This window comes from Epinephelus fuscoguttatus, linkage group LG3 (genome assembly GCF_011397635.1).
Source record: "Epinephelus fuscoguttatus linkage group LG3, E.fuscoguttatus.final_Chr_v1".
Taxonomy (NCBI): Eukaryota; Metazoa; Chordata; class Actinopteri; order Perciformes; family Serranidae; genus Epinephelus; species Epinephelus fuscoguttatus.
This window is the reverse complement of record NC_064754.1, coordinates 4881345-4902530: the sequence shown is the minus strand read 5'-3', so window position 1 is coordinate 4902530 and position 21186 is coordinate 4881345. Positions and strand designations below refer to the sequence as shown.

The following is a 21186-nucleotide window of genomic DNA, read 5'->3' as shown; positions in this document are numbered from 1 at the left end:
CTTTGGCAAAATTTGTCTCTCATTAAGGCAACTTTTCTTCTTTAGAGATTTACCTCACAGTCAAATACAGTGTGCACTGCGGTGTCTTCGGCTGTGACAGGTGTGTAGGAGTGAAAGCAGCCAACTCCTGATGAAGGTCACACGGACTAAAAGGCTCCCTTTCATTAATCTATTCATCTATCTATCTCCTCATCTATTAGGAAGCAGCAGTGTGTGGGTGTTTATTCTCTTAGCTCGTTTTACAAATTAAACGACAGGATCACACAGGGTTTAAATCGCCAATTAACTTTGTTTTCAGCTCAAATCACTGAAAGAACACAGATGATGTTGGCATCATGTGAATGGGTTTACATGTCAGGCCACTTTGATTAAGAAAGCACTTTTAATAAACAAATAAATATCTTTACCGACACCAAAGAATACAAAAATGATCTAAACAAGTGTGAGACATGAAGCTAGTGCAGGATTTTTCTTTCATGTGCAGTTAGTGAGTGTGAGTGTGTGTTCTTATGTTAGGGCGGCTTCCTGCCAGCTTACCCAGACACTGAAACTTGTCGGCGGGAGTGGTGAGCAACAGCTTGCCCTCCATGCCGCGGGGTCCGGCACAGCGGGCGATACCGGGCTCCTTATAGCCGCTCTTCACCCAGTCAGACAGCCAGAGCAGACGGCAGTCACAGTACAGAGGGTTGGCTCCAATCGCTCTGATAGAAGGAAATAAACAAAGAGTCAGCTCTCTGACAGCGCCAAGGCTTCCTGGTGTAGAGAGAAAGGAAAAGGGAAAGGAAGGAAAAAAGGTAGGAAGGATAAGGAGGTGAGAAGTGTATTAATTATAGAGGCTGGTAAACAGAAACCAGAGGGAGACGGAAAGAAAGAAAAGTAAAATGAAGAAAGAAAAGAAAGGAGAAAGAGAGAAAGGGCAGGACAAAAGGACAGAATGGTGCAAAATAAATAGTAAGGGGGAGATGGAGAGGGAAAGAGGAAATGATATTATAATGGGAGAAAGAGGGGAAAGGAGAAAAGTAAAAGAAGAGATGAGAAAGACGGGATGGTTGGAAAGAGGAAATGTAGGAAAGGCAGATAAAGAAATGGTAGGAGAAAGTAAAGGGAAAGAAAATGATAAATCAAAAAGGTAAAGATGCTGGGGAAAGAAAGAAAGAAAGAAAGAAAGAAAGAAAGAAAGAAAGAAAAATGGACAGATATACGGATAGAGAAACAAACAAAGATGGAGACAGAAAGAAAAAAGAAAGAAAGATAGATGAAAGAAGGAAAGAAGAAATGAAAGAAAGACGGACAGACGGACGGACAGATTGATAGAGAAAAACAAACAAACAAAGGTGGAGACAGAAAGAAAAAGACAGATGATGGAAAGAGCAAAAGAAAAAGAAAGAAAGAAAGAAAGAAAGAAAGAAAAATGGGGACAAAAAAGACAAAAGAAAGCAAGATAGATGAGAACAAAAGAAAGAAAAAAGAAATAAAGGATAAAGAAAGACTGATAGAAAGAAAATTCAACACATCAACAAATCTGCACTAATTTTTAAAGCCACATGGTGAAACAAAGGTGGAGACAGAAAGAAAAAGACAGATGATGGAAAGAGCAAAAGAAAAAGAAAGAAAGAAAGAAAGAAAGAAAGAAAAATGGGGACAAAAAAGACAAAAGAAAGCAAGATAGATGAGAACAAAAGAAAGAAAAAAGAAATAAAGGATAAAGAAAGACTGATAGAAAGAAAATTCAACACATCAACAAATCTGCACTAATTTTTAAAGCCACATGGTGGAGCTCTCAGTCCTCACAGCTCTGTTCAGCTACAGACAGTGACACAGACACCGACACCCACACACACACACACACACACACACACACAATCATGGCGCTAATAATGTTCATTTACACCAGGACAATTGATTCATTTGATAAGATTATCAGAGTAACGTAGGATCAAATATCAGTCACCATGTAATGCTCACACACACACACACACACACACACACACACACACACACACACACACACAGAACAAGGTCATATGAGAGAATATTCAATTCTTCTTGGTCGATTTATCTCCGTCAGGAACAAGTGATGAGGATGAAAACACCCACACGTGATGTCATGTCACCACATCTGGATCACCTCCAGTCACACTGGACCTCTGAGTGTAAATGCTAAAACAATGGGAAACCTGTGAAACTCCTGTCCAGTCTATCGCTGACAGACATGTCATCCATGTTGTTCTGTCACGGGACGTAGTGACTTAAAGCCACAGTGAGTAAGAAGTTTAAATATTACCTGTAATTTGTTACGCTATGGGTGGAGAAAAAGTCAGCCAGCTGCTGGGATCATAAGGCCTTCCTGTCAGAAAGCCCAAAGTAAACTTAACTACACCTAACCAATTACAAATATTTTAAATTATTATATGCTGGTTTATATATTTAAGAGCCAAGGGAAACAGAAGGGAGCGGCAAAAAAAAAACAAACATTAAAAGTCCAAAAAAAAGTCCATCTTTGCACCAGAATTAGTTCCACGAGATTATTTTACAGTCTGACTCATTATCCTGACTGGCAGGATTTGATTTCTGAATTGATTTCACGCATCAGAAGACAAAAATAAAAATACTCCCTCCCTCCTCCTGCCCTCAATCACTTCTTCTCCTCCTCCCTTTCTTATTCCTCTTCAGCTTCAACCTCCCCTCCAACATCCATCTACCCCTCCTCTCTCCACACTTACTGTAGACCCTCAGATTGACTCACATGGGTCATGCCCGACTGAGGATGATTATATTGTATATGCAGACGCACACACACACACACACGCACACACACGGCTCAGATCAATAGACCCATGGGAAACGATGGATCTCTCACTCCAGCTAATTCAATCCACCAAGCAGCCACTTGAAACCACTCACTCTCCGAGAACTGGACTCCATCTGACTGGAGCTATAAAGGCAGGGGGAGGAACACACACACACACACACACACACACACACAGACCTCATTCTGTCAGCGAGGGCAGACCCTGCTGTCCGTTACACTCAGCTGCTGCTGTCATTACTCATGTACATGTGTGCGTACTACATGTATATTTGAGTGCTTACAGGTGAGACAGAGAGGCCACGTCACTGAAGATGCCCTGCTGCAGCTCGGAGATGTCGTTGCCATGGAGAGAGCTGAAAGACGGACACAGCGGAGGGTAAAAAAACGGTCAAACTGAACAACCCAGAGACCACAATGGCTCTGAGAGACAGCAACAGGGGAATATTTAAAGACCAAAAACAGATGATGGCTCGAATAAAGTGAGGGGACGACAGTGATGTGGTCTGGTCGGTGACAAGTATAGTACAGTGTTTGTGAGTGTGTGTGTGTGTGTGTGTGTGTGTGTGTGTGAGTGAGTGTTTGCTCACAGCAGTCTCAGGGAGCGCAGGCCACCCAGGGCCAGAGGAGGGATACAGCGTAGAGAGTTGTAACTGAGGATCCTGCAGGGGGAGAAACAACAAAACAATGACAGTTCGACCTCTAAGATACAGTCGGTATTAACACACTGTGCTGCTACTACTGCAACTGCATACAATTGTGCTCAATTGCTTGTGCTCAAGCGGCAACTTTAGGGGCTGAAAAATGAAGCAAACATGGAAGTGCTGAAGAGTTCAAAAACAGTGCAGTTCGTTGAACAACCACTTGAGGCTGGCTCCATTAAAGGGATAGTGCACCCAAAAATGAAACTTCAGCCATTATCTACTCACCCATATGCTGATGGAGGCCCTGGTGAAGTTTTAGAGTCCTCACATCCGTTGCGGAGATCGGCCGGGGGAGCGGCTAGCACACCTAATGGCAGACGGCGCCCCAGACTAACGTCCAAGAACACAAAATTGAATCCACAAAGTATCTCCATACTGCTCATCCGTAGTGATCCAAGTGTGCTGAAGCCGTGACATAAAAAGTTTTTTGGAAAAACGTCATATGAACTCTGTTTTTAGCCTCACTGTAGCCTGTAGCTCTGACTGCTTCTCTGTGCTCTGCGCTCACGTGTGCGCACTCAGGGTGATCGATGATGCACGGTCTCTGAAGAGCGGCAGTCTTGTCAGTACTGATGTCCAGATTCTCAAGTGCAGGCATCACCAATTCCCAGTCTGAGCAGCAAAGACTTTCCTCATCCGTTGGCATTGCTTTGCATTTGAAACAACTACACCAACAGGTTTCCAGTGCTCGACTCCGATATTCTGCAGCTGGCTGAGGGTTAGGCTCATGAGCTGCGGCGGCTGCTTCGTCCAGTAGCCTGAGTTCCGTCCGTATACTCGGGCTCAAACAAATACGGCTCAACAAAGAAATGCTGTTCCTCCTCAATTTCAAAGTCCTCAGACATGTTGGACTGTCCTTTGCTAAAAGACCGTAGTGCAAATGATCTTTTAGCTCTGTGGTTACTGTTGTCTCCCCCTGTGGTGCACGTGTCACGTGATGTAAACACGGGTGAGCAAAGCTCATGCTTTCGCTGGTCTCGCGCAAGCGCGCACACGTGAGCACAGAGCACAGAGAAGCAGTCAGAGCTACAGGCTACAGTGAGGCTAAAAACAGAGTTCATATGACGTTTTTCGAAACAACTTTTTATGTCGGGGCTGCAGCACACTTGGATCACTACGGATGAGCAGTATGGAGATACTTTGTGGATTCAATTTTGTGTTCTTGGACGTTAGTCTGGGGCGCCGTCTGCCATTAGGTGTGCTAGCCACTCCCCCCACCGATCTCCACAAGGGATGTGAGGACTCTAAAACTTCACCAGGGCCTCCATCGGCATATGGGTGAGTAGATAATGGCTGAATTTTCATTTTTGGGTGCACTATCCCTTTAAGGGGGATTTATACTTGTGCAACAGATACTACGCCATAGCCTACACAGGTGGCTAACGCCATTGTGATTCCACCTCACAAGGTTCACTGACAATACTGTCTTGTACTTTATACGTTTGTGTGTCACTCCCCACAGACCTCTGTGTTAAAATGGCAAACTTAACTGCAGAAATAAACATGTTAACAGCCTGGTACAAAAAACAGTTTTGCTCTCTATAAGTAACTTCACTCTTCATGACAGCTGTAAGTTTTTTGTTTTGTTTTTTTTACATTTTAGTAAGGCTTACAGTTATACATAATTAAGGGCAGGTAACTTTGAGTGACAGGCTGTCTGCAGATACTGTCTCTCCCCAAAATATGGTCTCTTCTGGCTCCAAAAAAACAAGATGGCCACAGCCAAAATGCCAAAGTTGGGGCTTTAAAGGGCCAGTTTGTAGGATGAAGGGGATATATTTGCAGAAATGGAATATAATATAAAAAGTATGTTTTCTTTAGTTTTTTAATCACCTGAAAGTAAGAATCCCTGTGTTTTTGCTAACACTTTCAGTATGGTGCCTTTAGAACCAAAAGTAACCCTTTATACATGGCACTTAGACCCTTGTCTTCCACCACAGTGGAAACAGAAAAAAAAAGTACTGAACTGAACTGTATTGAACTGTACGGCTTGGTGGAAACACGGCTTTAGAACAAGCTGATTATATACCTACAGGGTCCTCGTCTACTGGCATCACCACATTGCACGGCCATGTTTCTACAATAGCCCAGAAAGGACAAATAAAACTCCAGCTCTAGAGAGTGTCATTTGTATTTTCGCATCAGCCACCACAGTTAAAAGCCCTTCTACAGCAAGCAGGGATTGAAAAACACAGATTTTTGAATGTAAAACAGTATTTTCACCGGTTTTAATCACCTGGTCCGCTTGTTTCGGAGAGGAAGAGACCTCTGTGGATGATTCAGCTCACAGTTAAAACCTCCTGAACATCTACATCTTAAGTTTTTAGAGAAAAAAAGGTGAGCACCCATTTGCAGGTGCTAGGCTAACAGCCCGTCTGTGACGAGACAAACAGAAACACTGATTTATGATGTGAAACTGCTTTAGTCAGTGTCTTTACCAGTTTTAATTACCTGGTAGGTTTGTTTTGGAGAGGAAGAGACCTTTGCAAATAATTCAGCTCCTGATAAAAACCTTCCAAACAATAAACACTGAGCTGAGGCTGGCGAGGCTCAGGATGAGATAACAGATAACAGAATATGACTTAAGTGGTTGCCAGTGAGTACGTTTAAATGCACAGTTAAGTGGAGCTATAGTTATAGCTGTATGGATTTGATTTACTGACCAAAGTATGTCCTACTCTGCTACGATAGGTGGATATACGCCACCTTTCAGCTTGTTAGTAGTGGACCTTTTGCTGGTTGACCTATTACGTCACAGACCAAACAATGGACAAACAAGTTAGCTACGGTTAGCTAGCTGCTAACTGGTACCATGGTGGACAACTTTACAGCTCTGTACATTTCGTCTGTCCAGAAATGCACAGCTCTGGATGTAGATTTCACCATGTTGTTACCGGGTATTTAATGCTATTTGTCTTGCAGGTCAAAGCGCTAGGTGGAAACTGTGGAGCATGCTCAGAGCGCCTCGGCCAGTTTGGGTCTGATTGACTGTATACATGCAGGAGGAATTCAGCTCACAATCGCTAGGTGTGTTAGTCCGACTTTGAGAAATTTGATTTAGCACAATTTCAGTCAGACCAACATGTTTTCATGTATTTTTAAAGTCCGGTTTTAGCCAAACTAACACAATAAATCGATTTTCATCATACACTGGTATACCTAACTGTACTTTGACTTAATGTTAGTAAGTGTGGCCAAAAGAATTCACAACAGCTATATCGCAATATTTTTAGAAAAAAATAAATTAAATAAAAATGCTATGTTACAGTTATCATCAATTCCAGTGTATTGCGGCACCCTACACATGCACATTATTTATTCTATCCTGTTTAAATTACAGTTTATTCATTTGTGTCACAACTGCACACCGTGTCCTAAATATCTTTTCTACTTCTGTGTTTCTTCTTCTTCTTTTGTTTTTTCACATTTTGTCGTAGCATTGATGGAGGGAGCATGAGAATGAAGAAGTTCATTGCCAAAGAATGCTCCCCTGTAATTGCTGTACATATGATAAATATAGACATTAACTCTGGATCTAAGCACGCTTTATCATAATTTACATCTTGAGTTACCTCAATAAAGTGTGATTTATTTTATGGTTTTTGGTCTAATATATATACATACCTCTCCTTATTTCAAGGTTCACAGAGAAAGGAAACTGTCCGAAGATGAATTTTGTAATCATTTTTTAAACATGAAGTTAAAGGTTGTATCGTAAGTGCAAGATTTAAAGTTGAAAAATGCATTATGTTTCCTCTCTAACTGACTAAATTAAAGTTAAATTCATGTCTATGATGATTAAATTTCTGTAATGAACAAGGTTATGACCCCTTGACCTCTGACTGCTATGAATCCGTGTATGTGTCAAAAGAACTGATGAAACTCTTGTCAAAGGTAAATCATTTAAAATGTCTGCTGCCTTCATGTGTTGTTATGATTTCAATTAATCATTCATCTAAATCTGGTAAATTTAGCTTTTTCTGTCTTCAGAACATCAATTAAGGGTAAAAGTCTCCTTTAATATTTGATAAAGGACATTTGTAAGTAAGTGTGTGTGTGTGTGTGTGTGTGTGTGTGTGTGTGTGTGTGTGTGTGTGTGTGTGGACTCACAGAGTGGTGAGCTGGCTCATGTTGGAGAAGGAGTCATCGGAGAGGGAGCTGATTTTATTGTTGCTCAGATCTCTGCAAAGGCAAAGATCAAATTATATCAATACACACACACGATACACTGCAAGGGTACCATTAGATACCCAAACCAAACAGGCACACACACACACACACACACACACACACACACACACACACACACACACACACACACTATTACACACTGAGATCTCTCTCCATAACATAAACACTCTCACACAGACACACACATTCTCCCAATAAGTACATCTTAAAATACTGTTTAACACTGAATTGAGTTGATCACATGACGAAGTTTACCTGTATGTCTGTTTGTGATAGATAGATAAATAAATAAATAAATAAATAAATAAATAAACACATGGAGCTTTTTGGTATAAACTGGACTTTGCGCCACAGATTTAACTACACAGTCCACAGCTCCCCCTGCTGGATATGTTTGTGAATACAGTGACCATGAGGTTTGTCTGCACATGCAGCTCCTTTCCATCCAGTATACGTCAGTCATGTCAAAATTTGAGATTAACAATAAAAAATGAAGCTGTAACTATGAGGTTGAAGTGCTGAAGCTCGTGTTTTAATTCCAGGGCAGTGTTTCCCAGAGGTCTGAAATATACTTGTAGTGCTGGTGAAAAGAGCTGGTATTACCTGCAGGCTCAAAAACAGTTGACTACATGTAACAAAAACAAGTACGTGTGACCTTAAACATAATATTTTGGTTTACTGAATTTTAAGGTTTTAAGGACAAAATAGACCCAACACCAAAACCACTGCTGCAGAGAGTGAGCCAGTGTTGTGTCAAAAACTGTTTCCCAGTGATATGTGTTTCCCTCGTCCTAAATCCAAACCAACCACAGAGGGTGGGACTATGGGAAGCATCACTGTAAAAGGAGGGAAACAGACTTCGACACAACACCAACCCTCCGGCGCCCTTCTGCCTCGGCCACGGCAGCAGACCAACAGGTACAGAAGGGGTGGAGTGAGGGGAGGTTGTCCACTCACCTACAGATGGTGTAGTTTTCAAAACTTTTCTGTCATATTTTACCTAATTTCCATGACTTTATTGAAGTAGTTTAAAACAGATAAGCAGATTACTGGGTATGGAAATGGATCGTTGGTTGAAATTATACATGCTTGCCATGGTGGTAGAGTACGTAACAGTAACGTAATCAGGCCCGGCTACATTAGATCATCCAGCACAGCTCGGCTCTGCCTCCCTCTTGAGTCATGTATCATATTTGTCATTTGAAAGGCATATTTAAGCCATTATTAAGCATGCATTTCCCAGGCATTTGTGAATAAGCAAACTGCTAGCTCTTGCTAATCAATTAATTAATTATGGACTGGATGGCTAGTAACTTTCTTCAGTTGAATGCAGCCAAAACTGAAGTATTAATTGTTGCCCCTGACGTCTCAGCTTCTTAAGTGGCCAGCTGCTTAGAGTCCCTTACTACATACAGTATGTGTGCACCAGTCTGAGAAACCTTGGGGTCATATTTGACCAGGCCATGCTTCTTGGTGAGCACATCTAAACTATAACTCGCTCCTGCCTTTTCCACCTCAAAAACATTTCCAAACTCAGATCCATAGTATCTCATTCCGAGCTAGAAATGATCATCCATGCTCTTGTTTCCTCACGTCTTGACTACTGCAATTCTCTCTTCACCTGTCTCAACAAAACTTTATTAGACCGCCTCCAATTAGTCCAGAACGCTGCCGCTAGGTTTCTTTCTAGATTTCACAGATTCAGTCATATCACTCCTGTTTTGGCGTCCTTGCACTGGCTTCCTGTTAATTTCAGGATTCAATACAAAATTCTTACTATCACTTAGTGGGCCCGCCATGGTCATGCCCCTGCATACTTGGTAGATCTTGTGTCTTATCACTGTCCTGTGAGGTCACTGCAGTCTGCTGACCGCCTTCTACTTGCTGTCCCTCATACAAAATTAAAAACTAAAGGTGACAGAGCCTTTGAGTCCATTGCTCCTAAATGGTGGAATGCACTTCCATATGAGCTTAGAGCTGCCTCTTCTGTGGATATTTTTAAAAGGCAGTTAAAAACACATCTGTTTAGGCGTGAGTTTCAGCAATATTCTATTGTATTGTCTGTATTTCGTTAGATTTGTTTGTTTTGTTTTGTAGTTAGTTTTATGTATTTGCTATGTTTTGTTTTTTGACTATACTTTAAGCTGATATTTGATTGTATTTTTTATTTCTTAACCATGTGAAGGACTTTGTGAGTCCTCTCTGTGAGAAGTGCTATATAAATAAAATTTACTTACTTACTAACGTTACTTGCTCATTAGACATTCCCGTAATGAACTAGCTGCATACACCAACATGTATCATGTGATACCAGTGGCATTTCAACAGTCACGCAACACAGCTTTACATTTTAAATCAGTAATACAGGGAACATTTTTCACAGAACTTTAGACATGTTTTCCAAAACATCTTGTTAATGTCAAACCGTTATCATGGCCTTTTTTTTTATTTCATAACTTTTCCAGGAATTAAATGACAGTGGGAACCCTGCAGATATTTTTACCTCGGCGGCCGGTCAAGTAAAGTCTCTGCGTGGGAAACCCTGCAGGGTGTTCACATCCAAATCAGGTGTGCTTTGTAGGAACTGTAGCCTTTCCCCCCAGTTTTAGGAGACTAAAATGCTAGGAAAACATTTTGAAAAAGTTAAATAAAGATGTTTGACCCACAAACATCAACAGACTCACAGTCATGTGTATTATACAGCCAGCTTCACCTACTGTATTGCTTGTTTTTGGGGCTTTTACCTTCAGTCTGATCTCTAGCAGAGGAACGTCTGACATATATCATATGGATTGAGATCATTTAATAAGCGGGGCAATGGTATGACTGTAGGAGCTTTCTAACATGAGTTATGAGTCTTACACTCCTCACTGTTAAAGCTAAAAGTCAGCACTTATACCCCGTAATCTTTGCTTCACTTCAAATCCAGTGCGCAAGAGTAGATACACAACAATAAAAATGTGTCAGCATAAGCGCCCTGTACCACAGTAAAATAACTCCTTTGCTAAATGCGGATGTGTTCAAAGAGGCGGTGGAGCAGAAAGGTGTAATTAGAATTACTGCTCACATTGTCAGTGGTTATAATAGAGTGTCAGTAGAGTGACTGCAGATGTGGCTGAGGGTTAGTGGAGTGCGAGGTTTTGTGTGAATGGAGTGTTTAGTCGAGTGGCCCTTACACAAGCTGCAGGTATTTGAAAGTGGCTAACTCCTTAGGAACACTGGTGAACTGGTTACCATCCAGATACCTGAGAGGACAAGAGAGGGAGAGAAAGAGGCAGTTGTTGTGCTGTGCTGCTAAATAATAATTCACATGCTCCATTCAGGAAATTCTGAGGTCATTTCACACATTATCATGTCTTTACAAGCTCAAGAGGTTTGTGATTGAATGATATTAAATCAGCATGTAACAAGTGCCTGATTACTGCAGAAAAACAATCAGAGCATTGAAAGATGCGTTTTTCAAACATAATTTAAATCTATCCGTCAGTATTACACTGCGTACGACCTACCTTAGAAACCTATAATTACAACCTTTCATCAGAGAAGATAAACATGGCTGATAAGATCATTACATCTTTTACTCTACCTAATTACGCTGCCTTACAACGTATCTTATGTACGGCTTTATGTCAGCGTCTCTTAAAAAAAAAACATCTCAGGGATTATCTTTTAGCATTTTAATGGATTTAACACGTGACAGTTTTTCTTTTCTTTCTTGATGATGATGTAGAAACTGTGGTTATTCTTAGGGTTGATTTTATGGACTGTCTTTTGGCTCTACACAGGAACAGTGTTGGTGCTGTTAACACACTGCATTTGTGTGTAACTCAAGTAATGTAACGCGTGTTACATTACTTGGGTTCAGTGGGAGAAATCCCTCTGATTGGCAGTTCAGCTCAGTGCACGAGAAGAGAAATAGAAGTGAGGAAAGAAAACAAATGACTAAGGTCCAGAGGGTGTGAGATCAAAACAACATTACATATTAGGTAAGATATTTTTTCAACAGCGGGTTGTGTTGTTAATGTGTTAACTGGCTAACTAGTGTTTTGAGCCCGTCCTGTCGGTCTTCTGGTTTCCCTTTTTGAATGATGCATACAAACTATCACGTCTGCTATGATAGAGAGTTGTTTCCTCTCACGCAGACGCAGCACCTACATGCTAGTTGACCGCTGGCTGTAGCCTTTGCAGCATGTTCAGTTCAACTTCATGGTCAAGACATGGCGACGTGAGACGAGGCAACAATTGGCCTTCATCGCCACTAGTCCTTGATGTTGGTTTCCTCTGTCTTGGTCTTTACTGTCCCTAAATTCAGTAATCACATTACAGTTACTATTCAAACAATTATGTTGTTACTTAAGTTCTTCAATTAACTGCATAATGGACGGATAAGAAAGATGTATCATGAAATACGCAGACAGCAGTAACGCCATCCAGTTCACCGTGAAGAAGCTCCGCAGCCTGGGCAGTCTGTGCTGTCTGTGCTGACTCTGAAGAGGAACAGGTTGTCTGACAAACAATATGAGAGGTTCCTTCTCATGATGCTTTAGTGATAAACACGTCAGATAAGCTGGACCAGTGTGCTATAAAGCCGTGGTTTGGTGAGCAAGCAAGCTATGGATGTGTTATTTTGAGACAATTATCTGCACATCTGTGCTCAGCGACATTAGGAAGGGTAACCTCTTTTATATTGTTTAATCTATACTTTTATTTTGAGACAGTTATGACCTAATGCAGTGCTGTCTTTCTCCTGATCCTTGTTTTGTGGGGAGTAACTAAGTTAAGTAATACATTACTTCTCTAAGCAACGACCCCAATGCTACACAGGAGAGAAAGAAGCAGTGGACTTTAGTCCCTGACAGTAACAGCACTGAAGATGATGTGGAAGCAATTTAAGTCGAAAATGCTGCGTTTGTTCTTTCAGACTCACAGTTCAGTGACGTTGCGGGGGAGTCCTCTGGGAAGAGCCTGCAGGTGTTTGTTGCTGCAGCGGACCACTGTGTCCATACAGGTACACTGGCTGGGACATTGAGGCCCCGGGGCACAGCTGCTGTCCTCCAGAACAGAGCCTGGACAGATGGCAGACAGTGAGGTGGGGGCACAGTAATAAAATGTTGATGTCAAGAGGAGATATTTTATGTAATGTGGCTGTAAGGTATCATATCGCTGCTGTCCTGCACTCTGATCACATTCCTTTCACAGTATATTCCTGTTTATATCAGAGTGTGTGTATCTTACCATCCTCACAGCGGAAGTCAGGTACAGCGACGTCCTGCAGGGGGATCTCTCGGAGGAAGGCAGGACCCTGGCAGCGAGGATTCCCTGTCACGATTCGTCGGCTCCGAAGCCACGCACCAAACCAGGACAGACGGCAGTCACAGTTAAAAGGATTTGCCAGAAGATTCCTGATGGACAGAGGAGATTTAGAGTAGGAGGCAAAGAGGGTAACAACGAGACAACAGAGATCCATGTATGTGTGTGTATCACTAACAGTGTGGAAAGGTTGGGCAGGGTGTCGAAGGCTCCAGGCAGGATGGTGCTCAGCTGGTTGTCGTAGAGGGAGAGCAGCCTGACGTTGCTCAGACCTGTGAAGCTGCCGTTATGGATGCAGCTGATCTTGTTGTTCCTCAGCATCCTACACACATACACACAAAAAAATACACACACATTCGGATTTTAGTCTTATAAAACTGAACTGTTGGAGTGCTTCGACTGCAAAGAATTTCATAGGCTGTTAGACGAGGGGATCAATACTAACTTGACTGATGAATCTGGTCATGTCGCGCAATTTTAGGTCCTTGGTAGGTCGACTTTTAGAGGTACTTCTTAAAGTTTATTTTCTTCTATCATCTTATATTTCTTATATTATGTCCAGTCTACTGTTTCATTATTTTTTCTGTGTTGTTGTGTTGTCATAGACTGTATAAAAGAACTGGATGTAGCCACCCTGGCACCACCAACTGGTTTGTGGACTACTGTTTTGAAGCCTCAGGTTTGACATCTTGGCCCTCATCATCTTGGTTTTTTGAATATTTGGATGAGAGGATGGAGCTGTCCTGATTGACAGGTTGCCGTGGTAGCGATTTGACTCAAGCTACCCTGCTTTATCGTATATTTTACTCTCAACAGGACCATCATTTATAAAGTGAACATCATGCTGCATTAAAGAAGACTTGAAACTAGCAATTGAGACCATAAACGTGTCAGGAAAATGTTTCATTGAGTAGGAGGCCATATTTAAATGGACTGCCTTGCTGTGAGAATGCGCGCTGATTGGTGTGTGACTGACTGGAAGCAATGATCCAATCAGCTGGGGCGTATGACTTCTGTCCTGCATGAATTAACACAAAGCCTAATTTACTGAGGTAATAAATCAAATGAGAAGTAGGGTCCTTCGCTCACAGACTTCTATACATCAGACTTTTTTATGCAACCAGTGGAGTCGCCCCCTGCTGGCCATTAGAAAGAATGCAGGTTTAAAGCGCTTCTGCACTGGCTTCATGTCTCATCAGGGATTTATGCAGTCTACGTTTATTGACCACGGTCTGCTTTTGTACACAGCATGGTCCCAGTCAAATGTGTACTTGTATACTGATAAACATGACTTGAGTACTGTCTGTCACTCAGGACTTATGCATCTCATTAAACCACAATTTTTTATCTTTTTACTTTGTCTCTGTGTGTTGACATCTGTCTAAGGTCTTTACAGGTCTAATTGGGCAACATACTTTACTCTCTACAATGTTTAATGATGACGAATATTAGAGGAAGAGTGTGAAGTGAACTCACAGCATGCGCAGTCCCTCCATGCCTTTAAACATGCTCCCTCTCACAGACTCCAGGTGATTGGCTGTCAGGTGAAGCTCCACCACCGAGGACGCACCTTCAAACGCCCCGTCTTCAATCTCTGAGATCTTGTTGTTGCTCAAGTTACTGGAAAGAGGGAAGGCAAAATGTTTTCTACAGTCTCAGGTTTTCACACACTGTTTTATTATCACGAGCACCACTCTTACAGATTCAAGACAATGCACTCATTGTGACTAGATATAATCAATTAGCGAAATAAAGGCTGCTGAAGCAAGCTGTCTGCTCATGTGGTGGAAGTCAACCTGGTTAATTATCAGCATTCAACATTTTGGGAGATTTGTTTTCCAGTGATTTAATAATCAGCCTTACCTTTTTCCATGTATGTTTTCCAAGTAAACCACTATAAATGAAGTAGTGTACTCAGTTCAGTTCAGTTCATAAAATTCACATTACAGAGTTTGGTCAGAACCTCTTGTCCTTCTTAGAGCTGGGGTAGGCTGTTTTATTTTGGCGTCTTTGGGCAAAAATCCCACAATAAACTTTGAGTATATTGTAATTCAAGTGGCCTGAGAGAAAATTAGACTTCTGCACCTCCTCTTGGCTCTGTTTTTGGGCTTTAGAAACTCTAGGCTGTGACCAGAGTCTATGGTCAATCACAGGTCATTTCAGAGAGAAAATGTTCCTATTGGCTGTTGTACAAATAACGATGCACGTGCACATCCCAGATGGTAAAAGTCCTATTCGATGGCAGAGAGTGCTGCATAATAAGTTGCAAAAAAGAATGACGGACTTATCAAAAACACAAGCCCCTTTTACACTGCCAGATTTTCCACGAATGTTGGGCCGTTTTGCCGGCAAGCTGCGAGCGTTTACACACACAGAGCCGGATTGGTGAGTTGATCCGAGGTGCCATATTTTCCGCCTCGTAGGGTAGACATATTGACGGAACCCTTTTAGTTTAAACAGACCGAGGCGGCCTTCCACAATGGAAGGGGCTGTTGAAGACTTGTGGGAGGAGCTGTTGATGACGCCGCACGTGCGAGCCACTGGCGGTGGATAAACAGGAAACAGCTGATAGCAGGAATTAGCAAGCAGCTAGTAGCAAGAGGGAAACACAAACCTGACAGACACTGTAAAGATGAGCAACTGGGGAGACAAGGAATTGTGCAAACGAAGAGACCATTAACCATCAGATGACGGGGACGGTGAAGCATGGGCTGATTTACGAGAGAATTGCCGAAGGACTGACCAGCCGCAGCCTCCCTCCATGTCACTGGTTATGGTTATGCACGTTTTGTTACTTGCTCACACCCCCCATTGCCCTGAAAAAGGCACATTCTGTATCAGCAAAAGTAGGTAGGCGGCATTTTGCCGCACTCCCCAATTTTGTTTTTATACTGCCAATGCTGAAAGAAGACTGATTGGGCTTTCCTGCAAATTTGCACACCTCCTGTTTAAAAAGGGCTTTAGCCTAAAAGAAAGTTTGACAATAAACAAAATAAAACATGTGTCAATATCGGCAAAGTGTTTCAGAGATAGAGAGAACATGATGCTAATAGTTTAGCCTTCAGCTAACCAGAGCGAAAGACTTACGGCTGCAGCCTGAAGTTCATGTTCATGTTGCTAACATTGAATCAAAGTGTGTTCTCAGACTCATTCACTGCCGCTACAGACCATCTAACCAGCAGGAGAACAGCGAGCAGCCCTGAAGACAGATCCCCAGTCAGCATCTGTAGCAACTCAACCTCAGCCAGAGCCAAGGATCCAGGCTACTCGGACATCCTGACTCTGTTGCTGATGTAAGGGAAACACTGGGTTACTGTATGAAGCGTGTGCATATGGCCCTACTTGTCTGGTGGGTGGGGCTTAGGACAGAAGGCGGGAGAGATGAGCTGCAAGAGGAGGGTGTATTTTTGCCCCTTTCAGGAAAGTGCATACCCCAGCTTTAAGGTGATAATAAAGGCCACACAATGAGATCTCCTGGAAGACTGTTTTGATGATTGAATGGATAGTCGTCATTGTTGAGGTTTTCTGAGTGACCTACATTTTCTTGAGCTGCGACAGGCCCTTGAAGGCTCCGGTGGCCTCCAGCACGGAGAGGTCGTTGTTGTTGAGACGCCTGGGACGGTCACAGACAGTGGACATGAAGAGGACAGGGCGAAAACATCATTAGCAGAAGAGTCGGTTTGGAATGTGTTTGAGTGTGCATCCATGCAGTATGAGTCCATACAAGACATGTCAACACGGATATCCATAAAGTGCTTGTGTGTGCGCTCATATGTCTGTGTAATGTATGTACATGCATAGAAGTGTAATCATGAGGAGGTCTTGCAGTGTATGGCTTTAACACTGAGGTTCCCACAGGAGCTGGCTGTGCGAAAATGCACGCACTTTGAATAAAAGCATCCCCTGAATAGAATATGGCACACTGTAACTGTGAATACTGGAGCCAGACTGATATATGAGCAAGGCCAATAGCTTCAGCTGATACTGGCTAACCGCAGATATATTGGTATTGGTGCTGAAACACTTACAAGAAGGAAAATTTGATAATCAACTCATTGTTTAAATCATATATCAAGCATGTGTGTTGTTTTTCTTTCTTTCGTTGATGTATTTCAGGAAATCTTTTAAACCGTGTGTCCTGTTTATCTGTCTTTTGCTTTTCCTAACACCTTTGCCAAGTGACTACAGATTAAAAATAGCCTCTTGGATAACTTGGCATTTTTATACTGTGTGTTGCGTGTTAATTTACAATGTCCCTTCTGAAATAAAATAAACTGACACCAAAACTGAAGTAAAATCAACAATCATTTACAGGTCACATCTCGTCAAAAGTAGGGATTTCCTGCTTTTCTTTGTATTGTGTCATTGTAAATTTCATATCTTGGCCTGTTAGTCAGAACAAGCAGCTATTTAAAGATGTCCTCTTGGGCTCGGGGAACTTCTAACGGGTATCTTTAACATTTTAGAAACTAAACAAAGAAAAATCTGATGAATTGATGATGAAAATTATCATTAGAGCCTGCTCTAATCAGTATGTTTGTATACTGTGTGACACCCCCCTGCATCAGCAGGTCCTGGTAGGCGGAGCTAATAAGTGCAACTGTGAGCACCTGGACAGTCTCTCAGGGGAAGCTTATTTAAGACCTGGCTGTTAAGTCAGTTTTTCTCTCTCCTTTCATCTGACTGTTTAGTTGGCTTCGGCCTGGTTTCTAGTCTAAGTTCCACACCATACAACACCTTGCATACATCACCCACTCACCCACCCACTCACTCATGCATCTGCTGACACACTGAGACACAGATTCACACACCTCATGACATTACTATGTATTTCAAATTCTCTTTTGTTGCACATAAATTGGTGCACCTTTCAGTTTAAGACGGTGTCTCTCATGGCTTGTGAGCCGGGTCATGACAAGTGTACGTAAGCAGATAAGAAAAAAACTGCAATGCATTTAAGTGCTTCAATAAAGGATTTACAAACACTATTTTTATGTACATTTCACCCTTACACTTTTTGATCTGTTTATTCTTTTGTACAAACTTAATTATGATTGAAGGTAAGAGTTTAAACTTTAGTGTTACTTTCATCTTTGGTAATAAAGTTTTTGTTCAACTGTAAAATACCCTGCCTCAGATGAATCTTCATCACAACTGCTTAATAAACAAATTTAAGAAATGTTTTCCTGAAATGTCTTGTTTATGTTCAGTATTCATGAAAAAGAAACAACAAAGTCGATGTTTTAGTCTCAGCAATACTGTCTGCTAAACAGCTATCAGATTTGTATCATTTTTAAACACTGGTACCGGTATCAGCCTCAAACTTCCAGTGTCAGCAGGACTCTAATTATAGACTGTGCATGTGTTCTGTGCAGGTGTTTGAGTGTCTCACAGCTCTTCGGTGGAGGACGGCAGGTGTTCAGGGAACTTAGTGAGGCGGAGGTTGGAGCAGTCGACCACGTTTGCCTCACAGCGACACTTTGCAGGACACACCGGCTTACTGTTGCACTCGTAGCTCAGACGCCTGTCCTCAGTACCTGGGCATACAGACACAGACAAAAAAGGACTCAGGAGAGATTCAACATACCTTTCACAACAAAATTAAGACATGCAGTTGGAGAATTAAGTTTTATATATGTTATATATATATATATATATATATGTTTTTAACAATGCATCTGATCAGTCTAAACTAACCACTGAGTGGATGACGTTAAGCAGCATTAGAAAATATAACTCATATTTTGCGGTTATCTTTTATTAGTCTGTGTCAGTCAGTCTGGAAACTGGTTGGAAAACTTTAGTTATAACTTGAACTAGAATTACCTGGATGAAAATAAACCAGACAGACACAAGTTCTTGTCCTTGAGCAAGGCATTTAATGTCCTTGTCGATCTAGGAGACTACAGATTTTCAAGCAGCTAGTTACTGCCCCAATGCATATTATTGTTATTAAATTCTGTTAAGTTGCTTGGGTGAAATTCATTTGTTCTCTGAAATGAGATCAGGCACATACAGCGTAGGCTTGACAGCCCAGCACATACACACACAAACATAATCACCTGGGATGTGGTACTGCTCCTTGGCTGTCATGAAAAAGAAAGAGAAACAAAACCATGTCAGTCAAAGGGTTTGAAAGCTGCAAAGACACACACACACACACACACACACACACACAGAGGCACTCCTGGAGGAGGTCTTGTGTAAAACTGAGCGCAGTAAAATTTAACATTTTTAAACATGAAAGAAGGCGTGAAACGATCCGTCTCCAGATTGATGTTTTGCTGTTTTATGGAAGCGATGTGTCAGCCTGCGTGCAGCCTTCCAGGCCTGGCAGCGAGACTAAAGCGGCGTGGAACAGTTTATGTGGTGATCAGAGAGCCTGCCATGGTCTCACTGGCCAGGGGCTGGCTCCACGCACTGGCACGGTATGGGTGAAGGAAATGGCCGGGAGCTTTTAGTCACAGGCGTTCAGTTACAGTCGGTCAGATTAACTCGCTTCATTCTCATCTTGTTCTTACCCACGCTGCCACACTTTATAACTAATACTTTGTAAACAACTACTTTTTTCTTTCAGTTTTTTGTGCCTGACACGTCACACACTGTCCCTTTCATCAGTGCAGCTGGGTCTCAGTGTTTTACTAAACTAGCTGTTTAACACAATTTCATATTTGTTTTGTTATTTTTGAGAGAAACTTTGTATTTCTCGAACATAACATAAAGAAGCTCTACGTGTTTATTCTAAAAGTCACTGATTCTTTGCTGCCATTGTGCCGTCCGAGGCTGCACTTTATTTCGCAGGTATTAAAGTCTAAAATCTGCCAGTGAACCCTAGAGGCCGCAATGATTCCTACACCCCACAACTCAAGACTATTCTGCAAAATAAACAACTTACAGATGATGTTTCTGTTCTTAGGAAACAAACAGTACACATTATAAGTGCCATAAGCTGAGGCTTCAACCGACAACTTTTTGGTCAGCAAAACTTGCTTTGGTTTGTCATAGCTTCAAAAATAAGAACTTATTACTGTTATCTAATTATTTTTCTTGTGTGTTTTTGAGTTGTAAATGAGTAAAATAAATCTGTTCGATTTCATCATAGCCAGAAACAACATGCACTTGTAGTTGGAGCACCATGGATATGAGTTTGAGTCAGAGTCTAATAGCAGTTCTCTCCAGCTGCAACAATCTTGTGTTTAGTGACTTTGACTCAACTGCTTTATGATGTTTTGTATCAAAGAAAAGAGACAAGAGACAACAAGTCTTGTTGGTTCAATTTTTTGTGGACAAAGCTTTTTGCAACAGTGTGGATTTTGTACTGTGAACAGAGAAGTGACTGTGTGTGTCATGAGCTAATATATATGCTAACAGGCCATGTTTATAAAAAGACTTTTGGAGGATAATAATTTGCATTTCTTCACACAGAGTGTGTTTACACTTGAGTTGAGGGAGGCTTTGCTGTGGCTCATCATCTTACAGTCAGAAACCCAGACTGTCACTACATGTCTCAATTCACACTCCTGTCTTTTTTCTTTTTTCTTCTTATCTCCCATACACACCCACCCATCCACCCACACACACACGTACACACACACACACACACACACACACACAAACATCACACAGGAACTGACCAGAGCAGCGGAACTTGCTGCTCTTGATCTGTGCGATGCGCTTGTTGGCGAGGCGGCGAGGGCTGGCGCAGCGCGCTCCGCTGGTCTCTATGGGGTTTGAACGCAGGAAGTCGGCCAGCCACTTCACATTACAGTCACACACGAAGGGGTTCTGGGCCAGGTGGCTGATGGGAAATCACAGGGGGCGAGACATCAGTCAGATCAGACTGAATGGAGTGGAACAGAACAGAACTTAAAATAGCTTGTGTGTGTGTGTTTGTTTTCTCACAGTGTCTGGATGCTGTGCAGTGAGCTAAAGGTGCCTTTTGCCAGACTCTGGATTTTGTTATCATACAGCGACAGCAGAGCCAAGTTCTCCAGATCTTTGAACACTGACGCTCTGATGCAGTGGATCTTGTTGGCATTCAGCAACCTGACAAACAAAAGAGAACATCAGCATTATCAGGGTTCCTACAGCTTATGGCGTGTTAGACTTAAGACTTTTTTAATGTCACTCAGGACGAAATGTAAGACCAGAAAAAACATGATCCTACATCCA

The 21186-nt window shown here is 42.0% G+C and overlaps 1 protein-coding gene across 1 annotated transcript in view; it reads right to left on the bottom strand.

Annotated features, from left to right (window-relative positions):
- Positions 1 to 21186, bottom strand: part of slit1b (slit homolog 1b (Drosophila)) — a 118055-nt gene that overhangs the window by 26530 nt on the left and 70339 nt on the right. Inside the window, exons 13-26 of the mRNA XM_049570777.1 lie at positions 20917 to 21060; positions 20649 to 20812; positions 19077 to 19100; positions 18407 to 18551; positions 16553 to 16627; positions 14491 to 14634; positions 13193 to 13336; positions 12940 to 13106; positions 12632 to 12770; positions 10881 to 10949; positions 7624 to 7695; positions 3400 to 3471; positions 3094 to 3165; positions 538 to 701 (exon numbers count right to left, since the gene is read on the bottom strand). Of these exons, the coding sequence (XP_049426734.1) occupies positions 538 to 701; positions 3094 to 3165; positions 3400 to 3471; positions 7624 to 7695; positions 10881 to 10949; positions 12632 to 12770; positions 12940 to 13106; positions 13193 to 13336; positions 14491 to 14634; positions 16553 to 16627; positions 18407 to 18551; positions 19077 to 19100; positions 20649 to 20812; positions 20917 to 21060 (1595 nt within the window). The remainder of the gene's footprint in view (positions 1 to 537; positions 702 to 3093; positions 3166 to 3399; positions 3472 to 7623; positions 7696 to 10880; positions 10950 to 12631; positions 12771 to 12939; positions 13107 to 13192; positions 13337 to 14490; positions 14635 to 16552; positions 16628 to 18406; positions 18552 to 19076; positions 19101 to 20648; positions 20813 to 20916; positions 21061 to 21186) is intronic.